The following is a 12,146-nucleotide window of genomic DNA, read 5'->3' as shown; positions in this document are numbered from 1 at the left end:
CACCCTTGGATCAATTTCTGGCTATAAGACATAATTTATCCCCTGAGCTTTTCTGTCCTAGGAATATTGTTCTTTTTGGAAATTTGTGTTGTTAGTCTTAGAGATTACAAAATTGTCAGTTTCCAAGCTAGTGTGGGCCTGTTTTCTATGTGAAAAACTGTCCAACTACAGTCGGAGGAAATGTCATCTCCTAGTGTCAGTCCTGCCTGTGCTCCTTCCCTCCTGCTCCTCACCTTGCCTAACATCCGCATGGGCGCTGGTGAGCGCTGGCCAAGAGAAAGCTAGTGTTTTGGAAAGGAAGGAAGAGTAATAGATCTTGTATCTCCGGTTCATAAAAGAAAATCTGGTCTTCAGATGAAGGCTATCTTGGCATGGGGTTCTATGCATTAACTTTAACTTTTGAACTTATAAAATCAGAAGAAAATGACCATTCTCTGGTAAGCATTTGAGGTTTCTTATATTTCCTTTTATTTGTTACTTTTGGGTGGTAACTTAAAACTAAACCTTCCTACTAAATCCCACTCTTTCCTAGCCACACATGCATTTTTCTTCCCTAAAATTTAAAACCACTTTTACTGGGGGGGATTCCATTTAGATAAAGGCCTTGTATCCTTGCTTTACCCAGTCATACAGTTTGAGCTACAAATGAAGACCATTTAGTGCTTCATTTGATCTTAATTAATTTCAGTGGGGCCTGTTTTAAGTGGGCCATCCCCACCACCTTCTGCACTGTGTTATTTAGCTCAGCAGGAATGAAGTAGCTCTTTTAACTCACCAGGGTGTGATGACCTCAGTGAGACGAGCATTGTTAGCACTTTGTAAAAAGCTATTTTTGAACCATGTTATTTAGAAGTTATTGCTGTTCTTTGTTGCAAAAGAAGTTTTGCAAGAAAATGGCCTTTGTGCCCAAGGAGTTCATCTGTGGTGGTCGGTAGGCAGGGCACGCATTTTCATTGGGATACCATACCATGAGAAACCTGGTATTTTGGGGGAGGATCGGCCCTGAGTCGGGTAGGTTTGGGGCAGGATTGACCATTGCTGGAAGAAAGTGGAAGAAGCCCTGACTGTGTCAGAATCCATCCTTTCTTCTAACAGAATGTTTGGTTTCCCTACAAGCTTTGGGATGAAATCTTAAGAACTAAGGCTTTGTCAAGATTTAGATGAGATTTCTGCCTGGCCAGTGTGGCTCAGTTGGTTGGACATCATCTCACAAAACAAAAGGTTGCCGGTTTGATTCCTGGTCAGAACACATGCCTAGGTTGCAGTTTCATCCCTGGTCAGGGCACGGATGAGAGGCAACCAAGCAGTGTTTCTCTCTCATATTGATGTTTCTCTTCTTCTCTTTCTCACTCCCTTGCCCTCTCTCTTAAAAAAAAACAAAACAAAAAAGATTTAGATGAGATTTGTTATTGAGATTTGCATGCCTGCCCTATTTGTGTGTAGGTGTGTGTTTTGATGATTTTTATAACTTTTGTTTTATAGGAGAAACCTACAACTATGACTGGCAGCTCATCACTCATCCTAAAGACTACAGTGGAGAAATGGAAGGGAAATATTCCAAGAGCCTCAAACTATCTAAGGTGAATTTGCCTCCTGTCATTTGCAGGGCTGGGGTAGAGGTGTTGATCATTTTTAAAAGTTTATAATATAGAATTATCTGGCCACACTCCTATTGGGAGCAATCTTTTGAAAGTGAATCATTCGAAAGTCTTGACTGGCTGACATCCAATATTTGTTAGTGTATGATTCTCAAATTTTCATTTATGATGAGAAGACTGTACAAGCATGGTGGTGATAGCTGCAAATATACACTGAACAGCTTTTAAGGGTAACATAAGGAGTTTAGAATTTGGGAGATAAGCTAGGTTACTTGTGGCCACATGACTGTGTAAATTGGCTCAGTCTTTCTTGTGACTCAATATAATTATTAAGAGCCATAACAATTTACATTTTCTTTGGTCAAACAGTTAACTTCTTTCTTTTCTCCCTCCCTCCCTCCCTCCCTTCCTTTCTTCCTTCCTAAACTGTTTGTTGTACACTAATTATGTGATAGGCATTGGGGGTTTACCTGTGAGTTAAGCCATACTCTTAGCTTTCAAAGACAATGGACAGCTAGCTCTCAAAGACAGCGGGTGGCACTGACTGGAAACAGAGAGTTATAAGGTGGGAGGGGTGCAGTAGGTCAGTGCAGTGGATATTGAAACCCTGGGGAGTTGGAGTAGATTTCTTAGAGTTTGCCTAGTTGGGTCATGAAAGGTTACTAACTTACTGGGTAAAGGGCAGAGTGATAACACTGTAATCAGGGGAGATAACACTGTAATTAGGGAGATAATCCACTGGGGCAAATATTAGAGAGAAAACGTGGAAAAAAGGAAATCCATGTGGTTCGGCCTGAATAGACCCTATGGTATGAGAAGAGCAATGGCACAAGGAAGGTAGGAGGATGCGGAGGCCAGACCACACAGAGCCTTTGTAAGGACTTCGAGTCCAATCCGGAGGGATCATGGAGCCCTTGAAAGGCTTTAAGCAGGAGAAAGACATGTTCAGATTTCCAGTTCAGAGTGGTCACCCTGACTGCAGATGGAGGAGAAAAAGAGTCAGACCAGGGAAACCAGTGAGGAATCTGTTGACAAAATTAGGTGTGAGAGGATAATAACCTGAGTAAAAAGAAAACTAAGGAAATAAAATAAAACTTGAAAACCACCTATTGACCTCATACCATATGCTAGAAACCAAGCTGATTGTTTAATACAATTATTTTATTTAATCTTCATAATGACCCCAAGATGTAGATATGAATATATGTTTTACAAATGAAAAAACTATAAATTGGAAAAATAAAGTGGTTTGGCCAAAGTTCACAAGGCTGTAAAACAGGAGATTTGAACTGGAATTTTCTATCTTTAAAGCCTCCCCCCTGCCCTTGCTTTTAACAGCCAGGCTGCAATGGATGGCTAAAAATTAAACTGATGGTAGTGTGAATGGAGAGAAGTGATTGGATTGGAGAAATATGGAGGTTGAATTGATGATAAGACTTGGCGATCAGTTAATTGCCCAAAGGTGTTGAAGTCCAGGATAATTCTAGCCTTTGGCTTAGGCGCCTGTGTGGGTGTTGGTGCGAACGTGGGGGTCGTCACTGGAAAGAGGAGCACAAAAAGAGGGGCTGGGTTGTGGGAGGTTTGCAGATGAGTAACTTGTTTCGGACAGAGCGAGTCTGAGGTGCCTGTGAAACATTTGAGTGCGGCGTCCAGTAAGGGGTAAGGAGCTGGAGGTCAGGTTATATACAGGTCTGGGCTGGAGAGCTAAATGTGCACACCAACCTCAAAGAGATGGCAGGTGAAGCCATGGCAACACATGAGATCATCCAGAGTGTGCAGAATGAAGGAGTAAATGGGTTGCCAGTGGAATCCTGGGGAACACTGTCGCTTAGGGAAAGAGGAGACTGAAGAAACTGAGGAGTGGACAGGGAAGTGAAGGCCAAGGAAGGGGAGGGCATTACAAAAAGAAGGGAGTGGTCAGAAACGCTACGTGCAGTCAATTAACATTTACCCAAAGAAGACAATTTAAAAGCCCAAAAGGTGTCATCATACTGTTAGTTATAGTAGTAAAAATTTGGAAACAACTCAAATAGCCAGCAATGTGGAATGCTTATGAGAATTATGGCACATGTATTCATATACTATTTTGCAGCTATTAAAATGACTATTAAAAACACTGTTACAATGGGAGAAGCGTTCATGCTAAATGAATGGAAGAAAGAATAATAAAAAGTTTGATACATGCTTTGATTTTAGCCAGACCCCCCCCCCCCCCCCGCCTCACCTTTTACATACACCTTCCTTGAAGGCAGGGATCTTACCTTATTCATCTCCAAGTCCCAGGTCTAGGATGAGTACTGGTACATAGTTGGTTCCCAATAAATGTTTGTCGAATGGATGAACTGCTGGAAAGTGTTTTTTCGTGTGGTTAAGGATTGGAAGGAAATAAGAAAAATACCATCAATTGATGTGTTAGGACAGTGGGATATTGGGTGATTATTTTTTCTTTCATACTATGTTTATACAGTTAGTGAAAGTCAGGAGGGAAAAACAGTCTGATATTTGGGAGCTATTTGGTATTTTTACAGAATGTTTTTCTTTGCAGAGATGATTGTTTTAATTTCATAACTCTGTGCACTAGGATGGTTGGGCCCTTAATGTTCTTCTTAAATGAAAATGGGAGTACAGAGATACTGAAATCCCTTTTGTTGTTCTAGAGTCAGCTAGCAATAAGGTTCACATTAAAAGCTATGGTTTTTTAGTTTATTATTCATCGTTTTGTCTCTTCAGCTAGCTTACTTTCTCCATTTTGAAAACAGTGCAAGAAGACGAGAGTGCCAAGAATCAGCACTGGGAAGTTCACATATGTGTGATTTTAAGTATAATTGCTAGTCTTTGTGGCTGACTATGAAATCTTCTGTCCTTTCTGCAGCTCACTCCAGGCCTGTATGAATTCAAAGTGAGTGTAAATGGTCGGAATTCCGAAGGGGAAGGCTTTGTGAACGTGACTGTAAAACCAGGTATGTTCTCAGCCCTCTTCAGGGTTCCCAAGGAGGTGGAGAGCTGACTTTAGGGGTTTTTAAATTCTCATTCTTTTTTGTAATACATTTTTCTGGGCAATTCCTAATTCAATGTAGTAAAAGGTTAGGAATGGCAAAGCATACTCGTATACTTTCGTTTTGGGTGAAACACCTTGCTGGGCAAGGAAACGTAAGTCATATGACCGACAGTGAAGTCTGGCCTGAACGATACCCTGTCTGCCTGAGAACTACGTCTCCAAGTGGGTCATGCTGAGAGAGGACCGTGTGTTGTAATTAAGAGACACGAAAAAACCAGGAGCCTAGGAGAAGCATGTAGAAGGACCAGTTGCGTGGCTGGCCCTTTCTGATCTCTTTCCAGAAATGTGGGCCTTTGTACACAGACTTCCTCACTGAAACCCTGCCAGTTTTCCCTCACCTTGGACACCAAATTCCGTCATTCTTTTTAAGTAGATTACAGTGCAATAGCAAGTATATCTTGTTTTGCATTTTCACAGATATTTGGCGGAAGTTGGCAAGTTGGCAGAAATTCTTAATACTGTTTTCTTTGTTTTCTTTGTAATAGATTTTCTTTTAATTCCTTGAACCTTGTAGCCAAGGTAATACTTTCTCTTAAAAATATGTTTAGCATAAAGGCCATTTGATTATTTCTCAAAGAAAAGGCCACTGGGCTCACAGTCACTCAGCAGGACCAGAGTGGTTTGTGCCTTTCCCAACACTCTGGCCTAGTCACCTCACACACAGTCGGCTCACGGGTGGTTGAGAAATTTCCCATTATCTTTTCAGCACAGTCTTGTGGCAAGGGATCGTCTGCCTGCCAAGGCCTTTATTGCACAAAGCTTATTTGTTGTCCACCTCTGGTCAGCTTGCCCAAGAGCAGGCACTTACTGCTTCAGTACTTTTCGTGAGCTAGATGGCCCCTGAGCATTTGAAAGAATGCAGGGCGTAGTCTTGGGAATAGTCAAGTTTGGAAGAGGCTTAACATTCCCAGGTGTCTTATGTTAGGATGCCAATCTGGTCTTGTGACTTTTGAATTTGGTGATGCTTCAGCCACCAGCTATGTAATGAATGGGAACATTTATAATTCAACCAAATAGGGTCTCCCCCTTGCATACTTCACAAAGCCCCTCTCTTAATTTCTCCTGGGTCGCTTTCTTGCAGAGCCCCGTAAGAATCGGCCTCCCGTTGCTGTTGTGTCGCCACAGTTCCAGGAGATTTCTCTGCCAACCACTTCTACAGTCATTGATGGCAGCCGTGAGTACCTCCCTAGGCATGGTGTTTTAGGAGAGCGTTCACTGTGCCCTCTGGTAGAAGATTTTGGCCGGCTATGTCTGCATGCTGCTTAGGCTTCTTGACCATGCTCTGGGAAGACCAACCATCTGAAGCAGCTGATGAGGAAGTGAGCACCAGACAGGCCCTATTTAAGACCTCCACGTGGCTTGTCTGAAGTAATATTTCTATTCTGAGATGGTAAGAAAGTGGGATTATGCATGTATTTAGCATTAATTTAGTTGAAACGTGCTGGTTTTCAAATTTTCTTAGGCAAACTTGCCATTCTCAGTAATGGGAAACAAAGCTCTTTCCTGGCATGGCGAGATAAGTCACTGAGAGGCTTAACCGAGGAGCTCTTGCCCAGCCCAGCCATCCCCGCCTAACAGGGTTCTCTTTGGCCTTCTCTGTGAGAGACTCACAGAATGTGAGAGGCTCCGCCCCCTGCCTGGGCTCACTCAGATTTTCCTGTCAGCGGGCAGGAGAGGGTTTCTGGGTCTTGGCCATTGATCCCGGCTGTGCGTGTGCAGGAGGTTTCAGGCCTCGAATCTCACCAGTATTTGCTTGTTTCTTTTAAAATTCATTAAGGCCCTGTTACCCTGACTATCTTGGCAGCAATAGTGGTTTCAGGCAGAGGTGGTTCCTGCTTTAGCAGAGGAACCACCAGCAATGTTAAACGTTTCGTGTAGATTGACAAGAAGAGGAGGCTAGAAGAAGAGCAGGCCAGGAGGGATGAGGCAGATCAGGAAGAAGCACGTGTGAGGATGGTAGAAAGGTTCACGCAGCACCGCTTTATTTTATGTTTTTGAGTAGATCAGAGTTAAGTACTATGTAAAGGTTTACGGCAAAAAGAGTCACTACCATCCCTGTCTCCCAGCTTTCCAGTTTTTCTCCAGTCAGTGAGATAGTTTACATATCTTCCTGGAGCTATCTTATGCATACATAAGAAGAGACACATACAGTTCTTTATGATAAAACATTACGCACACTTATGTACAATGCCTGTTTAGATGTGTTGGAGAATTTTTTCTGAATCAATATATGAAATACTTCATTTTTTTTCTTTTAATGATTACATAGCCTTCCATTATATGGATGTATAGTTTCATTTTTTGAATACTTGTTTTTAATCACTCTTTATTAATGACTGTTAGTTTAGATTATTTTCGGTCTCTCATGATTATAATGCTATCATGAATAATCTCATAAGCATGACATTTAACACATGCAAGGATATCTGTTGGATACACTCCTAGAAGAGGAATTACAGGGACAAAGGTAAATTTTGCCAACTTGCTCCTAGAAAGGTTGTATCAGTTTATGCTTCCACCATGACATGTGAAAGGGCCTCTTCCTCCATACCTTTTCCTGTTTAATGTGTTAAGAAACTTTGGTCTTTACCAATCTGAGAGGTTTAAACATGGTATCTTAAGTATAATTTAAATTTGCATTTATTTTCAATTAAGTTGAGTATCTTTTCATGCATTAAGAGTTTTTGATTTTCCTTTTTTTATGCATTAGCCTTTTAACCAGAGGTTGCCTGTGTTGGAGTCCTTGGAAAACTATTCAGTGGAATATTCATAGAGAGGCAGAATGACCCACTATTCCTAGGAAGGAAATACTCTGGAGAGATAGTCTGTAATTTCGCAACGGTTTCCTAGCCTCAACCCTCTAGGCAGTTGCCCTGGTTTGTGTAAACCGGATAAGTGCTGAGACCAGCGCGCTCATGTTGTAACTGATGTTTCTTTACGGTCAAGAAAGCACTGATGATGATAAAATCGTCAAGTACCATTGGGAAGAACTTAAGGGACCTCTGAGAGAAGAGAAGATTTCTGAAGATACGCCCATATTAAAACTAAGTAAGCTCGTCCCTGGGAACTACACTTTCAGGTAAATTAGGATCCTTCAAGTTTACCATTGGCCGTTTTTCCCCCCTTGTGGGTTTTACATTCTTACAGGAGTAACTCTGGCAGATAGCAAATTCATTGTAGAGTTGGATGGAAACGAAGCCTGTGGTTCCGTCGGTTCTCTGAGCCCTGTGGTGATTGTGGTTACAACATTAATAGCATTTTAGGGCAAAAGCCCTTGCATAGTAGATGAGGATCCACCACAGTTCGTCCTTTTCAAAGCCTCACCTTGCAGATCCCCAAACGTATTTTTAGGATTGCTGTTATTAAGTGAAAGGGTCCATCGTTCTTTGCTTTTTCTCAGGACAAATCTAGAAGGAACCTACCTACCATCTTATCTCTTCCCCTTGGGAAACACTTCTTAACGCTTTACTTTTGACAAGTAGTTTATTTGAACGTGAGTTGTAGGATCTTCCTCTAATAGGGCTTTTTGGAGAATTTGATTCAAAGGCAGTCCTTTGGGGACCTGGTGTCAACATTCTAGAGTACGATTAAGAGTGTGAGGCTGACTGTAGAGTAATTCTTATATCTGCAGAATTCCTCATATGGTACAAAGCACTTGCACCATACAGACACCGTGTGTACATGATACTGCCCTCATTTTATATTCGTGAAAGGTGAGGCTCCGTGCATTTACTAGCTTCTCTGAGGTTACCCAGAACTGAAATGCAGATTTTCTAAACCCTGTGTCAGGGCTCATTCTACTCCGTTCCTTGATGTGGCCCATATGGGTTTTGTTTAAGCTTCCTGGAATGCTCTTCTCAATCTGTTGGAGTTCTGCCTACTCTTAAGGACCTCCAGGTTCCTATGAGGCTCTCTAAGACCCTCCAAAGAGCAGAGAATGTTGCACTCAGCGCCCTTATGTGGCACCTACCTCGGAGCAGCAGCTTATTCATGGGTGTCTGTCTTCTTCACTGGACCCGAGGTCAGTCAGGCTTAGACACTGCCAGAAACACAGTGCTGAGCGATCTAGCACAACACCCACCGTGCAGGTGAATGTGCAGGTTCTGACTGTGCAGAACCGTCAGCACCTCGGGACTTCAGGAGGAGGAAAGGTAGTTGCCATTCCACAAGGTTGGAGTCTTCTCATTGGCTTAAAATCAAAATGTAAATGGTTTTTACCTTAGATTTCTAATGTAGGAATTTTAACATTTATGGAATTTAGCCTGGGCTAGGATGATCTTTTTAAAAATAATAACAATAATAACTTGTTTCTTGAACGTTTACTATGTCTTCATTACTGTTCTGAGCTCTTTGCATGCAGTAGCCAATTTAATCCTTATAACAGGTATTATAATTACTCTTATTTTAGAGTTCATCATCATCACCAAGCCCTTATTATATGAAATGTTAAAGGGATTTATCTAAGAAAAAGAAGATAAAAAACATGTACAATAAAATGACAGCAAACTCACAATTATTAACAACCACACCTAAAACAAAAACAAAAACAAAAACCAACTAAGCAAACAACTAGAACAGGAACAGAACCACAGAAATGGAGATTACATGGAGGGTTAGCAACAGGGGGGTGGGAGGAGGAGAGAGAGGGGAAAAGGTACAGAGAATAAGTAGCATAGGTGATAGGTAGAAAATAGACAGGGAAGGTGAGAATAGTATGGGAAATGTAGAAGCTAAAGAACTTACGACACATGGACATGAACTAAAGGGGGGAATGTGGGTGGGAGAGGGTGTGCAGGGTGGAGGGGAGTAAAGGGGAAAATGGGACAACTGTAATAGCATAATCAGTAAAATATATTTTTAAAAAATAATTACTTTTATTTTATAAATTAGGACATTTAGGCATCGAGAGGTTAAGTAACTTGCCCAGGCAGTCTGAGCTTTTCACGGTGCTGTTAGCCTGCAGTGGTTTGGTTGGATGGGGGATTAGGGAGTGATTCTTTTTTTCTAAGCCTCAGTCTGTGAACTGACAGGTTTGGGTTTGATTAGCATTAAGGTTCAGTCTGATTCCACTTCACTTTTCCTCCCCCCAGTTTTACACGGCAGTGATGGGCAGCCCTTCCCCAGCCCTGTGGTCAGCTGCTGTTTGGTTCCAGGGTTCTTGCCCAAAAGCCAGGGACTGAGGTGGAAGTCCGTGATGGGCAGCTGCCATTTTGCCACCTATCTGTAACTTGCTTTTATTATGAAATAGGAGACAAATAGTATATGTTTAAAAACAAAAACAAAAAAAACTGTGAAAGCAACAGGCAAACTGGAAAAGGAAGAAAACTCCTGTGGATTGTTCTCCTTCTGGTATTTGTTGGTTTGCATGTCTGCGTGTCTGATGTTCCTGTGCTCTTTCTCAAGGCTGCAGTACCAAACCCCCTCCAGACCACAGGGAAAGCCCACAGATGTCTGGCTCTGTCTGTGGCTGGTGGTGAGATTTAAACAAACGACAGGCCTTTTCTATGCTTTTCCTCTTTCCGTCAGCGGAATGGAAGGAGCCCAAACCTTGCTTGCTTATGCTCACATTCTGAGGTGGCAAGAGCAGCTTTAGGCTGTTCAGCTGGAAAGCATCATTTAGGTAAAAGCCTGTTCTTATAAATGAGCACTTTTTTCTCTTTCAAATCCTGTTTCACACTGGCACAAACTGTGGGGCTGTTGCGTAGGAGAGTGCATTTCCATCTCAGGCTTGTGTCTCACCGCAGCCAGCCCTCCCGGTCCATCCCAGAGGCTGTGTGCCAGGGTGTCCATTCTTGTGATACGCACACCTCTGGACCAGGATGACGGCAGGAGAGCCTGCTGCAGTCAGAGCTGTAGTTAGTGTAGTGTCTTCAAGCCCCACAGGAATGGGGGCCATGGACTATCACTTCTTAAGACTTGGTTTCTGGGCTTGGGAGTCAGAACTGACTGGCCTTGCCTCTTGGCTCATGATGGGGCCCTGGGCAGGTTACGTAGCCTCTCTCTGCCACCTGCAAAGGGAGACTGATGACTGTTGTGGGGTCGTATCAGACCGTGCTCGTACCGGCCCCGCACACAGACACATGCAGACAGCTGAGTGGCACGGCGTGGCAGACACGTTGCCTGGATGCACATCTGACACCTCCACTTCCGAGCAAGTTCCTTGACCTCTCTCTGCCTTAGTCTCCTCATGTGTATAAGGAGAAAAATGAGGATAGACTTTACAGAGCTCTTGGGAGGGTTTATTGAGATCCAGATCACTTGACCCAGTGCCTGGCACACAGTAAACCCTCAGTCAGGGTTAGCCTCTAGTATTACTCTGCCTTTCCCAGAGGAATGGTAAGAATCGGTTACCAATTGGTAACGCTGCCACCGTGGTATTCCTTAGCCTTGGTTATCAGTCCTCTCGTGTTGATTCCTCTGCACCAAAGCCCCTCTGTGACTGCATGCCTCTCTCTGCCCTCACAGCTTGACGGTGGTGGACTCGGATGGAGCTTCCAACTCCACCACGGCCAGTCTGACAGTGAACAAAGCTGTGGATTATCCTCCTGTGGCCAACGCAGGCCCCAACCAAGTGATCACCCTGCCCCAAAACTCTATCACCCTCTTTGGGAACCAGAGCACTGACGACCACGGCATCAGCAGCTATGAGTGGTCCCTCAGCCCCAGCAGCAAAGGGAAGGTGGTGGAGATGCAGGTAGGAGGGAGGAGTTTCTTTCTTGCCCAGGGGAGTTAGAGCTGCTGGACTGGATCACCCATCCAAGGCTTATATCTGCTGTATTTTAATTACCAAAGTCAGATTTGTGCATAGAATATATAATTTTAAAAAAATCCAGAAAGTTTAAGGAGCCTTTAATTAACATACTGGCTAACACATTTATCTTAAATGTTTAGTGTCAGGAAAAGACTGGATGAGAAGTGGTAGCTGTTCCAGGGCGATTCCAGAGAGGCAGACTATTTAGAAGTGACCCCGGTGTGAATCCTACAAATTGGGGCAGACGGCCTGACGAGGCAGGGAGCATCGTCTCTCCAGAGATGTTTAGGAAGAGCCTAGACCTGCCACCACACCGGTGACAAAGCGCACGCAGAAGACTGGGTGGGCGTGGTGCACCCAAGAACTCAAGCCCAGGCTAGAGGGTCGGCTGCCCCCCAGGCCCAGCTGGTGGTTGCCAGATGGAAGTATGGTCCCTGTATTGCTAGAATGCACAACTTTTCCAGAAAAGATAGAAATCTAGACCTCTGTGTGAAATGTTACAGCTCTTTAAGACATACAGGCCGAACAGAAAGTCTACAAGCTGGATTCCACCCAGAGGCTGCCAGTTTGTGGCCCCTGTTCTCACATTCCTGTGTTGGAAGGTTGCGCTAAGTTACAAATGATGTTCCTTCTGATACTCAAGACTCCATGTTTCTAGATTTGAGGTGTGGCTTAAGGCTCACATCTCACCCGGAGTTAGTCTAAGGAGTGTGTTGGGTTTCTCTGCCATTGTAAGGTC

At 43.4% G+C, this 12,146-nt stretch overlaps 1 protein-coding gene across 5 annotated transcripts in view; it reads left to right on the top strand.

Annotated features, from left to right (window-relative positions):
* The window catches only part of KIAA0319L (KIAA0319 like), a 98,568-nt gene that overhangs the window by 65,302 nt on the left and 21,120 nt on the right, over positions 1-12,146 (top strand). For all 5 annotated transcript variants that reach the window (XM_045858457.1, XM_045858459.1, XM_045858460.1 and 2 more), the window contains 5 exons: positions 1,483-1,580; positions 4,471-4,558; positions 5,738-5,830; positions 7,603-7,735; positions 11,122-11,350. In XM_045858457.1, coding sequence (XP_045714413.1) covers positions 1,483-1,580; positions 4,471-4,558; positions 5,738-5,830; positions 7,603-7,735; positions 11,122-11,350 — 641 coding nt within the window. The remainder of the gene's footprint in view (positions 1-1,482; positions 1,581-4,470; positions 4,559-5,737; positions 5,831-7,602; positions 7,736-11,121; positions 11,351-12,146) is intronic.

The sequence above is a fragment of the Phyllostomus hastatus genome, unplaced genomic scaffold, assembly GCF_019186645.2.
Source record: "Phyllostomus hastatus isolate PE091 unplaced genomic scaffold, TTU_PhHast_1.1 phas_scaffold_182, whole genome shotgun sequence".
Classification (NCBI taxonomy): domain Eukaryota; kingdom Metazoa; phylum Chordata; class Mammalia; order Chiroptera; family Phyllostomidae; genus Phyllostomus; species Phyllostomus hastatus.
This window is presented reverse-complemented; position numbering and strand designations above follow the sequence as displayed.